At 50.8% G+C, this 16,848-nt stretch overlaps 1 protein-coding gene across 4 annotated transcripts in view; it reads left to right on the top strand.

Moving 5' to 3' along the window:
• The window catches only part of SEPTIN9 (septin 9), a 262,067-nt gene that overhangs the window by 143,503 nt on the left and 101,716 nt on the right, over positions 1 to 16,848 (top strand). For all 4 annotated transcript variants that reach the window (XM_048817769.2, XM_048817771.2, XM_048817772.2 and 1 more), the window contains one exon: positions 1,909 to 2,568. In XM_048817769.2, coding sequence (XP_048673726.1) covers positions 1,909 to 2,568 — 660 coding nt within the window. The remainder of the gene's footprint in view (positions 1 to 1,908; positions 2,569 to 16,848) is intronic.

Here is a 16,848-nt window from a genome sequence, read left to right as displayed (position 1 = left end):
GAAGGGATCATGCAGCTGCATGCTGACTCCCCCCTCTTTTGCTCCCAAATTTCAGTGGAGTCCCAACGCCATAGAGCTCATGCACAGAGGGGAAGCAGGGTTTGGTGCTGATGCTTTCTCCACACCTCCTTGGCCTGTCCCACCATGCTATCGTTGCGTGTGACAGGTGGGGAGACGCCAGGGCTTGTTTCTCTTCCGTGCACTCTGGTCCCCTGGCTAAGGGTGCTGTGCAGTAAGTAGGTTTTAGGACATTACCATAGCACAGGGAGGCAGAGTAACTGAGAGTAGCTATGATTTCTTCTCTCTCTCTCCCACTTTCCCTCCTGTTGTGCACGTGCTGTTCACCTCTTGCTCCCTGTGCCTGACGTTCAGGGACTGGAGTTGGTCCTGTGGGCTGTGGAGTTGATGCCTTCTCTTCAGGTGCCTATTCCTTTAACGGGGGGATAACTCCAGGGGTGGGCAGGGTCAGTCATACCTGGCCAGTCTGACATGAAGCAGGCTGGGATCTGACAGGGGCTGACCCTGGGCTAATGTGGGGATCATCAGGTTGGAGGAGTTTATAATAATAGTTGATGGAAGAGAGATGGATTGATGTGGATGGACCCAGCCTGCTAGGATACTCTGTTCTTCCTTTGATTTCTGAAGTGCAGGTCCAGCAAACTCAGGTTTCTGGGGCCGTGCAATACTTATTGGCTTTCCCCAGACAGATTCCTGGGTCGGGGATTTCAGAGTTGCCTTCTTAGTGGGAAAACTGTCTCCATGTGTTAAAGGGGCCAGAGCAAATGCTGTGGGCCCCTTGAGACTGGGACAGCAAGAACAGCAGAAAACTTCACTTTCAATGACATGCAGCTTTGTAGCGCCTCTCAGACAGGCTGATTACTCAGGTCTAGTATGTGAATGACTGAAAGCAGTAGTGTAAAGACATTCTGCAGTCTATTGATTAAACCAAAGCACTCGGTGCTAAGCTCACATTGAAGCCTAAGCCTGAGAACCAGAACTCCTGAGTATTATTGCTGGCTGTGTGCAATGCTGGATGAATCACTTAGCAGCACTGTATCTCAGTTTCCCCATCAGTAAAATGAGGCTGATCATGGTTTGTTCTGTAATAGTGTCCAGAGGCCCAACCAGCACTTCCCTGCCCCAAAGGAGCTGTGGCAAAGCTAAATTCATGAACATTTTAAAAGCGCATTGCGATCCTTGGGTAGAAGGCTCTTGAGAAATACATAGTATTGTTATAGAGGATTTATTCAGAGTCTGATCCCTTGTTATTAAAATATAACCAGCTTCTCTCTCAGTGGTATGTTTATTGGGGATTTCCTGGTCTTCTCCAGTTGTTTTGGACACTTTCATGAGGGTGGGTTTGGATTACTTTGCTCCAAGTGACCCACTCGACCCTCAGAAGTTGTATATGTACCACCGCGTCCTTGGAGGTGGAATCGCGCTGGCTGGCTACTCGGAGTGTAACTGAGCTAAAGCCAGCCAGCAGGCCCCCATTAGGACCTGGTTCCAGGCTGCCTTGTACCTTGTGAAGTCATTTACACCTGTGCAAAGCAGGAGACAAGACATTACCCCCAGGATGAGTGGAGAATGCTAATAAGGTAATAACTTGTACTAGAGGTGTAAAAGATACTCAAGTTGTGGTTAGATTTCTGGGAATTGGGATTCCTGGATTCTAGTCTTATTTCCAGCACTGACTCGCTGTGTAAGTACCATAGGGGTACTTTGGGTAAGTTCCATAAGTTCTCTGTTACTTAGTTCCCCCACGTGTTCAGCAGGGGTACTGATCCTCCTTACCCATCTCTTGAGTGTGGGATGGAAGTCTTGAAGGTTCATGAACATTGGTAAAGTGCTGTGATCCTCTCATGAAGATGCTGTTGTTAAATTCTGAATTCTGTTCATGTATTTCAGCTCTGAAGCGATCTTTCGAAGTAGAGGAGGTAGACCAGTCTCCAAACACTTCTACGCCGCAAAGACGGACCCCGAACCCTCTCCTCAGGTCCACTGTATCCAGTTCCACACAGAAATTCCAGGATCTCGGTGCCAGGAATTCAGACACACCTGCCAGACATGCAGACCCTCCAGGCCAAAGGTCGCCTAAGTCGTCTCTGAGGAGGGTGGAGCTCTCTGGACCCAAACTTCCTGAGCCTGTGTCACGAAGAACAGAAATCTCCATTGATATCTCATCCAAGCAAGTGGAGAACTCCACTCCAGGGTTATCAAGGTTCGGCCTCAAGAGAGCAGAGGGGCTGGGGCACAAACCCCCTGAGCCCACTCCAAGAAGGACTGAGATCACTATAGGCAAGCCTCAGGAGCCCGCTGTCCGGAGGATGGAAGCCCCCACCTCAAAGATCCCGGAGCTGCCCCAGCGGAGAGCCGACACAGCCAGTGCCCCTGTGCCGGATGTTGCCACCAAACGGGTAGAAATCCAAGTGGCAAAGTCTCCAGAGGTCCCAGTCCCACCTGTCAGGCAGATGGAAAATTTGGAGCCTTCCTTGACCAGTCAGTATCTCCAACCAGAATCAAAGGCGCAACCAGTAATGGCTGAAATCCCGCCAAAGAGTCCAGAGGGTAAGTAGAGTCCTGGGCAAATGCTTGTGTAACATGCTGGCTAAGTATATGTCTGCCTATGTCTCCCCCTAGTGGCTGTCCCACAAGGGGGGCAACAGCCAGCTGCTGCTTGTTCACAGCTAACTGTTGCTCCCTTAGTTCATGTCGTGAGGTCTGGTGCTGAAGGTCCTGGGTTCTGTACCCGCTGGTGTCTGAACGAATATAGTCAAGCGTCCATTACGCTTGGATTTATTGAGACTTCTGGAACTGCTGGGGGCACTGCAGAATTTTCATTAAGTGGCCCCATGAGACCACAAAGCTTGCTGCAAGTGGAATGAGAAAATATCCCCCTCCCCCTTACCTCAGCTGTTTGCCAGGCTTGTAAAATGGGACACTGCTCTCACTTTTGGCCCTAATCTTGGGCCCACCCGCCTTGACTGTGTCTCCTTAAGAAAAGCAGCCACTGGGGTGACGTGAAAGGTGCGGACATGGCGCCTGCATTGCTTGCTGTTTCATTGCAGTGCTGACGCTTGTGGGACTCCAGCACTGTGTCAGCAGTTATTGTCCTGCTGGGGCAGCCACCCAGCCTCTCTCTTAGCAGGAATCAGGAGCTCTTTCCCTCTGGCCCCTGTAGCCAGATGCTGTAATTGTGTCATGGACCGGAGCCACTGTGAAATTGGAGCCCTGTTTTACATTAGCTCTATCTTGTTTTTGATTAATCCTGCATTAGGCATTAAAGCTGGCTCCCCTCCCCCAGCGGCGCCGGGACCTTTATTCCCCCCCACTTCTGTTCTAAAGAGATTTTTGTTCTGTTCCAGCTCTTTGGTTATTTTTCCATTCCCCAGTCCCCTCCTCTGCTAGGTGCAGCACTGGCATCGAAGGCCATAACCTTCCCTCCTCGCCCTGCTCTTCTCCAGGGCTCACGCAAGCCGATCCCTTGTGGGGTGAAGTGTTACAGCTGAAACAGGCCGCTGGGCGGACTGTGCATGTCCAGTGAGTTACGCAGCCCGCCCTTCTCGCCCCCCAATTCACTCAGTCCAGCCAGGAGTTAACCAGACTTCCTTACAAGGCAACGTCTGTCAGCCTGTCCAGCGCTATTGTTCAGTTGCTTTGTTAGCTCGGGAGGGTGGTTGGAGACCATAGAAGAGCTGCCTTCTTCATCGCGCCCTCCCCTTTCTGCCCCGGAGCCTGCTGCAGGCCTGTCGCATGCGGACCCGGCCGGGGGTGTCCAGGCCTCCTGCGGCTTTTGCCATTACCAGTCAGGAGCCTCCCTGCTGCTCTACGCCACAAGCTGGACTGCTTGGTTGTGGGAGCGACCGCTGCCAGCAGAGGCTGTTAGGGTGGTTTTGCTTGGGGGAGACCTGGCCCTGTAGTAACACTTGGACAAGTAGAGAATGATTTTCACCCCCTCCCTACACGCATACATTCTGCCATTGGCTGCTGGACCCGTTCATTGGCATTAGGCGGGGGCAGCGGAGAAGTGCCTTGGTCTGAGGACCTGGCCTCTCAGGTGTTAGCATTGCTCCAGGTGGCCTCCCATTCAAAAGTGTCCATGGAAACAGGAAAGCCATATTATCTGATACCGAAGCTGTGCTGGGCCCTCTCCAGGCTTGGGCCTAGCCCCAGGAGGACCCTGTGTGAAGTCAACTGCACAGGGCCCCATCCAGCTCACTCCCCCTTCACTTCCACGTACGCTTGATGATGCTGCTTGCCTCTGACCCCTCGTCCCTGAGCTGTTGTGAGACTCTCTGGTCTCTAGCGAGCCCTCCCTCCCCACCTGGCCTAGGCATGAAGCTGGCAGTGCTGAAGGGCATCATTTAGCAATTGGGTGCGAGCGCGTGAGGAGTTGGTCTCTGCCATTGGACAGGCTGCTGCAGGGGCAGGAGCCTGGAGCTCAGCTCTCATTGACCTTAACGGGAGCTGCAGCTGCTCAGGGCTTCTGAAAATCAGGCTCAAATCACATCAAGTTGGGCGCTCAAAAGCTGAGGCACCGAAAGAGGCCACATTTTTGATGCAAGTGACTTGCTCAAGATCTGAGGGTGAGTCAGTGGCGGAGCTGGGCTTTGAACCCCCAAATCCTGACTCCCAGTCCTTTGTGCTAACCATGAGCCCACAGAGTTTACAATATGTGGAATGAGGAAATGGTGAAGTCCCCCTTGTCCCAACTGTGTGTAGCCTTTGTAAGAAGAGAGGAACAGCCTTGGTGGGACTGAGGGAGGGGAAGCAGCCTAGGACAGCTGCAGTTATCTCAGTAAACAAATTCTGATTATCTGTGGCTGAGTGATATCAAAGAAACAGCACAATAAGCCATAAAAGCACTTCAGGCCAATCCACTTTGCCTCATCCCACTCCGGGTTTAACATAGCCTGGGTAATCCCAGAGAGACCATCCGCCCAGTGAGATGCTCGGTGGGTCTGATCCTGCCAGGCGTGGAGCTCCTTCTGGGTGGCGCAGAGCCCTATCCGCTCCCACTGACACTGAGCACAACATCACGCAGGATCGGGCCCTTTGTTAGGTACTGGAAACAGTGTCTAAGCTACAGAATCCCTGGACAGCTGCCTGGAAGTGGGGGTGTCTTTAAATCAAAGGGGTTCCACAATCCCAAGACAGGTTTCAGAGTAGCAGCTGTTTTAGTCTGTATTCGCAAAAAGAAAAGGGGTACTTGTGGCACCTTAGAGACTAACCAATTTATGTGAGCATAAGCTTTCGTGAGCTACAGCTCACTTCATCGGAATGCAGCTCACGAAAGCTTATGCTCAAATAAATTGGTTAGTCTCTAAGGTGCCACAAGTACTCCTTTTCTTAATCCCAAGACAGCTGCTGAGGGTGAGGTTTACACGACAGCACAGCTGTCTGGGGTACGATTTACAGAAGGCAGCCGTGCTCGGTGGGAGTGACACAAAGGGAGCTTTCAGGCCCAGGGAGGCTCCGAGTCCAATAAAAGAGCTGAGAAACTGAGTTAAAAGGCTCATCCTCCTGGTCACTCTTTCCCAGCTCAGATTTACAGCCCAAGAGCTAGTGCAATATCCCCACTGCACCCCTCAAGCCCCAGCACCCCTTCCCCGTCCCCCACTGATATCTCAGCCACTCTCCGTTGTGAACTCTAAGCTGCCTATGCAATCACAGCTCCTTGGGCCACTTTCCCTGCCAGACCCCATTGTGGGGCACTCCCTCCCTGTGAATGGCTGTGTAGCGCCCGCTTTGGAGGAGCGCTCTCTGCTGTGGCCTAGTGGGAATGTCGGAGATCTGGCATTTTATGGGACTGCCCATTGTTTGTCCTGCCTGGCAGAGGAGGAGCGTCCTGCCCCCTTAGCCCTGTGGAGGGAGGAGCTTTGATCGGCACCTGCTCACTGAGCATGGGCAAAGCAAGCAGAGCTGATGTCTGGAGAAGCCGTGGACTTTGAGAGCCAAGGGGGGTCCCTTCAGTGGTAGGAGAAAGAGAGAAGGCTTCTTGGAACCCCCTGAGAAGACGTTACTACATAATCCCCCCGCCAAACACACACACAGTCTTTGGGGGTAATGAGATGCTTCCCTTACCTTTCCAAGATGGAAGGAGTGGCTGGGGTGGGGGCTGCTCTGCTTCCCACTCTTAAAAGCCCACAGGGCACCACTGGCTGCCATGCTACAAAGGCTAGGATTTCTCAGCTCGGCTGATGCTCCGTGTCCAAGCTAGTAGAGTGATAATGGAGGAAAGTCTGCTCTGAAGAGTAGGTGAGGACTAACCACTCCAAGTGAGGCCCATGAGGTCTGTGATGTTTTCATAGCTCTGAGCTGTAGTACAACTGGGTCTGCTAGCAGGGTGGGGACTGTAATAGGGGTGCCGTCCTGGAAGAGATGTCCCCAGAGCCTATATGTGAGTGCGGAGAGGCAGGCCACGGCTGAGCCCCACAGAAAAGAAACTGGATAATCCCTCTACCCAGTGGGGTCTTGGTAGGTGGCTTCTCTCATCTGTGTTGAAGGGGCCAAGGGACAGACCTGTCATCCCAGGCTGTCCTTCCCTAGGATTGAGTTTGGTGTGGGAAGAAATCGCTTCAAAGCTGCTCGTGGACCTGAGACCGAATGAAACAACCCAAGAGAAAAACAAGCTCTCCCCTTAAACAAATCCATCCCGTTGGGAGCTGGAAACGGGACCGATTGACAGCAGGGGTGAATTTGGCCCTGTGACTAAAAGAAGCTTTGATTTGGAGGGCGATGATAGCTTGGCAACTCAGCTGCTTCCTGCCAAAGGGAGCTGAGGGCTGCAAACAGTCCCGAGTTCTTGTCCGACAGCCAGGATTAGGAACTGCCGTCCTCCCCAGTTGTCCCTGCACTGCAGAGCAAAGTGCATTCCCTTGGAGATGCATGGCTGGCTGCAGGTGAGACTGCCAGATCTCTAGGCATGCTGCAGCTGTGTCCCTGCAGTGGCACTTGCCCCTGTCTCACTTGGCAGTTGTGACACCTGGATTGATGCCCTGCTTCCTCTACCTGGGAAATGCTCCCAGAGGTTGGGTCAGGCATGATGCTGCAACATGATGTTCGTGGAAACTCCCCTCCACCCCAGCCCCCTGCTACCCCTACAGTGGAGCCTCAAAAACAGCCCAGAAGTAATTAACCCCTTGTGCCTGCCTCTAGCTTGTTGAGATTTTATTTCCCTTCAGCTCCAGCGGTCAGTGACTTGTCTGTGTTCTCATGCTGTTCCCCTCCCCCTCACCCCACTGCTGCTGTCACCACCACCTTTGCTGAAGGTCTTCAGAAAAGTGTGTGATGCAGGAAGGAGGCTGGTTGGAGATGAGCTGTCACCTGGAGCTCAGCAGCTCTGAAAGAAACGGCAGGAAAAGGAAGCCAAACAAATGGAGCAGCTAGCTGTGGTGAAACTGCCATTGCGGGGTAGGAGGGGGAGCAGTTAGTTTGTATTGAGGTTGCCGTAGAGCGTGATTTCCACCTGCATAGCTTCAAAAGCCTCATGGCAGTTTGCCAGGCACTGGAGGGCTGTGCCTAATTTGCATTTTAATTTACATGCATATTTAAATCCAAATATTATTGTGCACAACCTGATTATCTGTCTCTTGCTTTTATTCCCCCTCTACATTTATTTGCATTAGTTTAATGCTGTTTTGACAGCCCTGGAGACTGGAATCCCCAATAGCAGCTATCCCTAGGACAAGCAGCAGTCATGCAAACTCTTCCTCCCTTCCTCGCTCATGCCCTGCCACCTGACCTGAAGGGAACTTTTCTAGTGGAGGAGGGTGTAGTCAGTCCTCCAGGTCTGTTCATTCCTTGGCTTTTCCTCTGAGAGTGACGACTCTTATGAGGACGCCGTCCACTGCGCAGGCGATTGTGACAGCCGGTTCGCTTAATGCGACAGCAGCCAACATCAGATGGTGGTAACCTTTGGTTCCTGCCACCTTCCTAAGCAGGATTTGAACTGATGACAGGCTACTTCCAGTCCGCTGGAAGCATGGTCCAGTGGTTAAGTTGCTAGGCTGGGTTCAGTGGTTAAGTTGCTAGTTCAGTTCCTGCTCTGCCATATGTTTTATTTTGTGACTGTGGGCGAGTTGCTTGGGGTACGTGTGCACTGCAACTAAATACCCGCGCCTGGCCCAGCTCAGCTGACTCCTGCTCCCTGGGCTCCGGCAGTGGAGCTGTAAAATTGTGGTGTAGACGTTTGGGCTCATCTGCACCCCTCAGCTCAGACTCCAGAGCTCAGGCTCCAGCCAAAGCCCAAATGTGTCTACTGCAATTTTACAGTCCGGCCGTAACCTCCGTGCTGGAGCCTGAGTCAGCTGACATGGGCCAGGCACAGGAGTTTAACTGCAGTGCAGACATACCTCAAGTCTCTCTTTGCATCCGCTCCCCCTTCGGTAAAGTGGGGATAATAGCAGTGTACCTCACAGGGGTGTTTCTGAGGATGAATGAATTACAGACTGAGAGGGGCCCAGATGCAGTGGTGGTAGGGCCCAGATAAGTACTGAATGTGGGCTGAGCTTCCTTGACAGATGAGCAGAATTTGCAGGTTGGTTCAGTTTGCCAGCAGTAACTGCTTACTGCTGCTAGGTTGTGTCCTCACTCTGCAGCTCTGGGCAGAGGATGGTTTCAAACTACATTGTCTCTCAGGCCGTACTTCGGATACTTTGAGCGAGACACATGAAGGACTGAAGCGGGCCCTGGGAGGATGGGGGGTGGGGGAGGAGTAATGTTATCAGCTAGACTATTCCACCTCTGCAGTAGGTGGCAGGAGGCAGCCTCGGATATGGTATAGTCTATAGGCAACAGCATCACTGTAAACAACGTGCAAACAGCTTCCTCAAAGCGTTACCGCAGGCCTAGCAAGCCTGCTGGGGAAAGCCTGGGTGGAGAGCACAGCTGTGTACCAAAGGGTCAAGTAGCAAACCCCTACGGTTGGGCCAGGGGTGCCCAAAGCTCACCAGCTCCAGGGCAGCTTTCCACGTGTCCAAGGGATACATGCACCTTCCATAAAGGAGCCTCCTGAAGCCAGCCTCTTCTTTAATACAGGCGTGCTGTCCATGGACACTGTGGTTCCCAGCATGCTATGCTCCATCCATCTGAGTGGCTGGCTGGGCTGCACCTCTGAGAACGTGTCCTTGGGGGCACGCTGTAGGCGTGTGGACTGAACCTTCGGCACGCTGACGCTGGGGTTAGGGAATGGGCCTGGCGATGCATCTCCCTCTGCTGTGGCCCTATGGACCTTGAAACAGCTGTGGAATAGATGGGCAATATTGTCCTTGCTTCATCCCCTCCTGCCCCTGTTGTGTCCCCTAGCTTAACCTGATCCACTCCAGAACATCCCCTGGGCTGGGGACTTTGTGCCTGGTAAGAGGGTGCTCTGCACTGGGAAGGGTGTTCACAGCTGCTATGCTGCCCCTTTCCACCAGTTCAAGGCAGGCAGGACTCTGCCTCAGGTGTGTTAGTGCCCGGATGTGGGTCCCTGCCCTGGTGGTGCAGGCATTGGTCAGCTCTACAATTTCTCTTCTCAGGTGTGTGCTTTGTTACTGCCTTCCAAACAGCCTCTCCTCTGCTGCCTGTTGCCAGGCAGCACCTAGGCACCTGCCTTCCTCGCTGCCTCCACAGTGCCCCTCTCCAAGCTCCTGGAGGCATATATGCTTCACAGCTGCTGCATACTGTGTCCCTTGATGTCCAGGTGCCGGGCTAAACCAGGAGGGGAGCACTTGACATTTTTGGGGGCAGGTTTTATCCCCGCCCCCTGAGACTGTGCAGCTGTTGTCATTTGCCTGGAGCCTGGATATTAGCTCCTTGGCCTCTGTTGGCTTGGCAGATGGTGCAAGGAGAATTGTGTTAGGTGCAGCACGAGAATTCCCTTCCATGTTGTCTCTGGGACAGGGGAACCGGGAGGGAGGAGTAGGAGGGAGCCGTGTGCATATGAACCAGCACATGACATCCACAGACACTTCTCAATAGAAGGATTTTGAGGGCTTCCCTTTGGTTTGGATGGGTGCCAGCCTAATCCTTTAGGAAGAGCCTCGTATAATTTGTAATTACTAATTCTGCAAGAGCCCTCTTGTCTGGGGAGATGAACAGCATGTCTCAGCTGTTTCTGGTATTCATGGTTCCATCCATGGCCTCTTGTCACTAATGTTGCAATTTTGACTGCTCTAAACTCACATACTCAGTCTACACACCTGCTTACAGACTCACAAATGTACCTATACACACACGTGCACAAATGCATACCTACACATCACAAATATATATTCAAACACACGCTCTGCATATGCACGTAATACATACACGGATGCATTAGAACCACAAAAACTGCTGGAGACACTCCAGGGATAGATGACCTGGGTCCGGCTGTCTCTACAGTTGAAGCCTTTCTATGTCCAGTAGATATCTTCTTCTTTTTATTTAATTGTTGGGAAAGGGTAGGTTCTCCTACTGGCATCTCATGGCAAGCATTACACCAGTGCAGGGAGCAGCAGCTGTTTTCTATGCTTACAGTAGAGGTCTAGAACTTCTGGGTTTTCTCGCCTCCTCCACTCCTCATTTACTTTGTCATCTTGGGCAAGTTATCTCCTCTCTCTGGGCCTTGGGATTCCCCTCTGTAAAATGGGTATAATTCTTTTGAGCTCCCTTTTGGGTGTGGTGCGGCTTAATTCATCTCTTTATATTGCACTGCTTTACCGTCTTTGGTGAAAAGGGCTCTGTCGCGTGCCCAGTGGTGGTGGTAAAGGGTAAGGAATCCACACGGCTCTCTCAGAGCAGGTCTGAGTCCTGGAGGCAATGGGTTTGATACAGCACATGGAACGAGGCTCAAGAAGTTGTCTGTGTCACTCAGTTTGCAGCCCTCTTGTGACAAGTAGAAGATGGTCAGTCTCCAGGATGGTTGAATTGGCCTGCAATTTCCCTGGCAGTAAATTTTACTTTGAAAAGTAAAAGGTAAATAACAGGATAGCCTGCCACCTTTTGTCTGATGAAGAAAGTAGCACTAATGAGTTTTGAAAGGAATTCAGTCTAGTTCCCCTCAGGTAGAAAGATTGAGAGGGGACGTGTGTGGGGGTCGGTGGGTGGGTGGGTGTACATTGTGTCAACAGGTTATTCCTGAGGAAGAGCATCCAAACCTCCAGCTTTTATTCTACATTCCTTTCATCTCCTCAGTGGACTCTCTGAAGAAGTGTTCTAGTGGCTAGAATGGCTGTCTGAAAGTCAGGACTCCTTGGTTTCCTTACAGACTCTGCTGCCAGCTTGCTGCATGAGGCAAGTCACTTTTTGTCTCTGCCTCCATTTACCCATTAAATGTGGGGTACGGACGCTTTAGCCACAGAATAGCTTATAGGACAGGCAGTGGCAGAGCAATCTTCCCCACTTCTCCCTCTACATCCTCTGCTCCAGGGACCTCTTCTGCAGGTGAAAGGATAGTTCAGTAGCACAGTTTCCCATGTCCATTCAGTTGTTGGCCTCTGCTGAAGACACCCAGACAGAAAACCCCAGCTTACTTATGACAGGCCCTTGAACAGCTTCCAGATGCCAAAAGCTTTTTGCCATCACCGAGGTAGGCTGGATTGGAGGTGGTGACTGGAGATGAAAGGTTCCATCTCCTGCTCCCTGTCCTCTCCCCATACTCCTCTTGTGCTTACCCACTAAGGTTGCAGCTTTTCCCCCGGTAACAAACCTCCTTTACAATCAGTCCATGAACACTCAACGTAGAAGGCCATAGGTGCTCCCAGAACTTCGGTAAATTTTTCCTCGTTAGTCAATTCTTTCTCGTTCTGGCCCCGGCTCCTCCTTGTTCAACCCCTGGGTTGTATTTGGAGGTGAGGCTCAGTTGCAATACCTGGTGCATTTGGAAATCTTCCTTGATCTGATACGAAAGCGATGTGAAGTGACTTCTCCTTGAAAGCACATGCTGTGCCTTCAGTGCTGGCCCAGGCTCTGGGAAAGTTGTCCTGGCCGCATGCTGCCAGCAAAATAGGTCATATTTAGAAAGCCACCAGCTTGAAGTTGGCACTGATGAAACTAATTTTCTCTTTGCTTTTTTGCCTGATTGTCATTCCTGCCAGCTCTAACTGGCAGCGGAGCAAGGAGTTTAGCAAATGCCTGGCTCTGGAAAGGTTAGAAAGACCCTCGGTGTGTCAGTCATGAGAGGAAAGAGTTCATTTGCTGGTGTCACTCAGAGCCCCATCTCCACACTTGCCCTCAAAGGAGAAGAGGGTCTGTTTGACCAGGTCTGCTCGGGAAAGGTATGGGGGTCCTCGGGTTTGTAAAGGGCAGAAGGGTGTTATAAGAGAAGCCATTGTGTCAGTGACTACTGACCGCAGCCACGTGATGGGGGTATAACCTTTGTCTCATTCTGACCAATGGCATATGCTTGGGGCCAAGAAAAGCCCATAAGTCTCTTATCGGCTCTCTCACGCCTTCACTACCATTATCGTGTGGCTAGTTTAGTCCCCTCGATCCCCACCCATGGGTTCTCAGAGTGCCTTCGTGCGTATGCTCTAGGCTGAGGACACCGCAGAGTTTAACGTCACTCCACAGAGTCATTGTCCTGCCCTTGCCCAGCACTAGGATCTCATTGCCTTTATCCCTCCATTTTCTGGCTGCTGTTCTCTCCAGGACTCTCCCCAGCAGGCATGGAGAAACGAAGGCAGATAAGATAAACTAGTACTAGGTACCTTCACCCAAAACCTGAACTCAGCCTTCCTCTGAAGCGGCTACTAATGGCCACTGTCACTAGATGGACTTTAGATCTGATTGGGTGTGACATTTTTTGTGTTCCCATGAGCCTGCCTTGATTCTTGGTTTGGCTTCCAAAGCTTTCCAACAACTTTTTAAAAACCTATTTTTTCTTGGAAGCAGCCTCTGCCCTTCCTGGCCCCCGCTGGGGAAGCCAGAGAAGTGCTGGGAAATCTGGTGGGAGGTGAGCGAGGTTCCCAGCCCTGTTTTGCTGTCCCAGGAGGTTCAGGAATTTAGAGAAGGTGTGGTGAAGCATCTGAGCATTTGGGTGCTTCTCCAAACTGAACCCCAAACACCACCCTGTAACCTAGGTGGCCACTCAAAGCTGATGAAAAGAGTTGCCCGGGGAGGCAAACTCTCTGACCCTCTCTATGAGGAGGGACATCTTCAGAAAAGGGCTTTTTTTGCCTTTGGAGGAATCTGAGAGGCGAATGCCTCACTGCCAGGACAAGGCTCCTGTGAGGAAGACCCTATCACAAGGGCCCATTGAGAAGAGGGCCCCATTGGTTTGGGGGAGGTGTGGGCGCGTGGGGCTCTTCTCATCCAGAGAGGTTTGGGGATGGAAAGGTGGAATGTGCTATTCAAATACCATTGTGTCTACTTTATCAAGGCCCTCTTGGGATGTGGCTCTCTGGCCTAGTTGTAAAGGGGGTGGGGGAGGGGAAGGGGAAGGGGAGTTAAAGAGATTTAAAAGACAACAAACAAAGCAACTCTACCTGAAATGAAAAGGCCAGGGTTGAGTAATCCTTTCCAAGTCCCTGAGTGGCACAACAGTTTAACTGCACTAAGAGATTAAACCTGTGGGGAAGCATTTCCTTACAACCAGCTGACACACTGGGGCTAGATTGGGTGCTGCAGCCGAACATACCCGAGAGAGACTGCGAGCAGGGAGGGGACTGGGGAATGAAAAATGCACTGAGTCCAACGCTGTGTATATGTAGTAGGCGCCAAATATGAGATAATCTGGAAAAAAGGAAAATCTGCAGCGCCAGTTATTTGGAAAGAAAGAGAGGAAAGAGGAGAGAGCGCAAGGGGGAGATGTGCCTGTCTCACTACAGAGGTTGCACACAGTCTGGAGAGCAACATGAATTTGACAACAGAGGAAGCTCTCTGTTCACACTCTATTCCCCTCTCCCATACCCCCAGGCAGGTACCGCATAGGCAGCAGCAGAGCAAGCTTCCCCCTCCTCTGCCAGCGTTCCTTGATCTTGCTCTGGAATGGCAACAAGAAATGCATCTGATGAAGCTCACGAAAGCTTGTGCTCAAATAAATTTGTTAGTCTCTAAGGTGCCACAAGTCCTCCTTTTCTTTTTGCGAATACAGAGTAACACGGCTGCTACTCTGAAACAGGAAATGGGTCGTTCAGCCTCCAAGCTCATTTAGACTTGGGACTGGCTGCTGAGAATGCTGGTGAAGGTGCCAGCAGTGATAGTGGTTTTTCTGATGAGGACACCTTCCCTGCTGAGAGATGATCTGAGGCCTGCTGAACTCGTCTCACCTGGGCCACCAGGTGGTGAATAACTGGTTGCTGGCGACCTAGGGGTGGAAGGTTCTGAAGTCAATTACCAAGCCACCAAACCAACATGGGCAGGGATAAGGAGTTATATTTGGACACCAGAGATGGTCTAGTATGATTGAGCCAAGATGCAGAGCATTAAATAGGAGTGTGATTGCAGGCCAGCGAGGCCTTATTACTGACTCAAGCAGTTATTAATATTGTTTGACTGGCAGATTCCCCCCTCCTTCAAACCAGCCCCTCCTTTCCAGTGTGACTCAGGGCCAATGTTTGGATTTATTTCCTTGTTTTAGCAGATTCAGTGTCTCCTTTTCTCATTTCAGAGTCAGCCAAACTCTGATAAAAGAAGGAATTTGTTTACCCCAGTGTAAGTCCCTGTGGGTCTGCAGTGAAACGGGTGATCTCACCAGCAGACAGATCTATTGTACTGTGGAATAGTCTCCCCAAAGAAGTGGTGCAAGTCCTGTTGTTTAAAGCTGGACTGGATTGAACACTGTAGGCACCTTCCTGCAGTGGACTGGATGATCTAAACGTCTCTCTCCCATTTCTAGTTTCTATACATCAGCATGATGTTTGCCTCCAAGAATTTCCAAAGAGGATGCTGGGATCTGTGTACTTGGGATTTTTAAAGACCCCAAGTGATCAAGGCCTCTGTTTTCTCCAAAAGGCAGCCGCCCAGCACTTCATCACATCAGGCTGGGGCACTGGCTCCTTGCAGACTTAGGATATGTCTACACTGCACACTAAGCCTAGATCTGGGGCACCTGGGCTTGTGGACTTAGTGTTTCCAAGTCCATGCTTGAAGGTTCACACTGCATTGTAAACCTGGGTTTACAATTGCTGGTCCCAGGTCTGAGCCATGCTAATGCATCCATAGTGTACTATGCAGACCTTCTGACTTGGGTCTGCAGCTTGAGTTGTGTCCACACTGCAAAATGACAAGGCTTGGACCTGAGTTCCTGTGGGACTCTGGCTCTGATCCACCTCCCCTAGCAGGGTCCTAGGGCTCTGACCCACCCCATTAGCAGGGTCTTAGGACCTGGGTCCTGAGTGCTCGCTGACCTGAGTCAGACTGATTGGTGTGTGGATTGAAGGGGGGCTTGTGCTCAAACCTGAATCGGAGCCAGGGCTTAGTGTGCAGTGTAGAACTACCCTGCAAGGGAAGAGTGCCCCCTTCTGAATCAGCAGCACTCTTAGATACCAGATCCTCCACAGCTTTGCACCTTATGTCATCATTTACACTTGTGCAAAGTGGGTATAAAACACTATGGACCTAGTTCTCGTTTATACTAAGGTTCTACTATGCTCTGACAGGGTAACAGTGCCTCAGAGTAAAGGAAAACCAGTTCCTACCATAGGTGTAAATGATTACACAAGGTGCAAGGCGGTGCAGATCCTATCTGCTAATTGGAGGTCTCCCATCCACACGCCCTGGAAAATCCTATTTAGCTCTACGAGATATGGTCCCCAGCTCTTCTCTCTTCTGGATGTTCCAGGGGCTCAGGCATTTGGGAAAATAGTCTTGCAGGCTGATAAGAAAAAAAGTCAGTTATCTTGGGAGAGATAAGACAAAAATTTCACCAGGGTCTCCTTCAGTATGGGTTGGCTATTAACTTGGACTTCAATGCCTTCTGCTGATAGGGCACTTTGACTGTTGATAAAAGTAGGATAAGAATTGACTTTTCCAGATTGAAGAATTATCTTTTAAGCTATTTATAGATCCTTCCTTCTGCCTAAGCTTGATGTTGCTGTTGGCCACTGCTTGACAGGATAGGTTGGGTAACCTGCCAGCGCAATAAGCCTTATAAGACGAGGCAAAGGACTGAATTAAGATTATGCAGAGATAGCTTTGTTTTGGGAACATCAAACTTCATTGTGATCAAACAAGATAATTTGACAATTGGCCAATTGTGTTCTTCACTACTCCCTCAAACACACACACTTCATTTCCTAGAGTCCAAGATGTTGCAATGAAGCTGGACTGAACATGGCTATAAATGGAAGAAGCAGCTCATCTTGGATTGGAGCCTGTGCTAAGACTTCCTTGGGCCCAGTTTTTGTTCCATCTGCCATAGAGTTTAAAGAAGGGAATTGGGGAAGGGGGCTGCTTTCCTTTAGATCAATTTAAATAGTACATTCATTTCCTGGGTCGGAGCAGGAGTTATCTGGATTTCTCCAGGGTCGCATGCAAAACTGGTTCTCTCCATTGAGTTTCATTCTTTCGTGGGGTGGGGGTAGACCTAGACGAAGCTCAGAGCCAAAACTCTGCCAGAGAGGCTGGCTCAGTTCTATGGACCAAAGTACCATGCAAGCCACTGCAACTAATGAATTATACACATATGAACAAGGAAAATACGTAACATGCCTTATAAGGCTCTTACAGCTATCAAGAAGTAATGGCAGGATGTTCTCACTGGGCTTTGCTTTGCCTATGGTTCCTTCAATAGGGGAAAAAAGGCCCATCAGTCTTCTTGCATAGCAAACGCAACACTTGGCAACTGGAATAAATACTGGTTGAAGCAAAGACGGATTTTGCAGGGGCTGATGCTCTGGTGGGTTGGGTGTTAGTGTTCTAGCTTGTCACCCCTTCAGAGGC

Source organism: Caretta caretta, chromosome 14 (genome assembly GCF_965140235.1).
Source record: "Caretta caretta isolate rCarCar2 chromosome 14, rCarCar1.hap1, whole genome shotgun sequence".
Lineage (NCBI taxonomy): Eukaryota > Metazoa > Chordata > Testudines > Cheloniidae > Caretta > Caretta caretta.
Note: the sequence above shows the minus strand (reverse complement) of the source record. Positions and strands in the feature narration are given on the sequence as shown.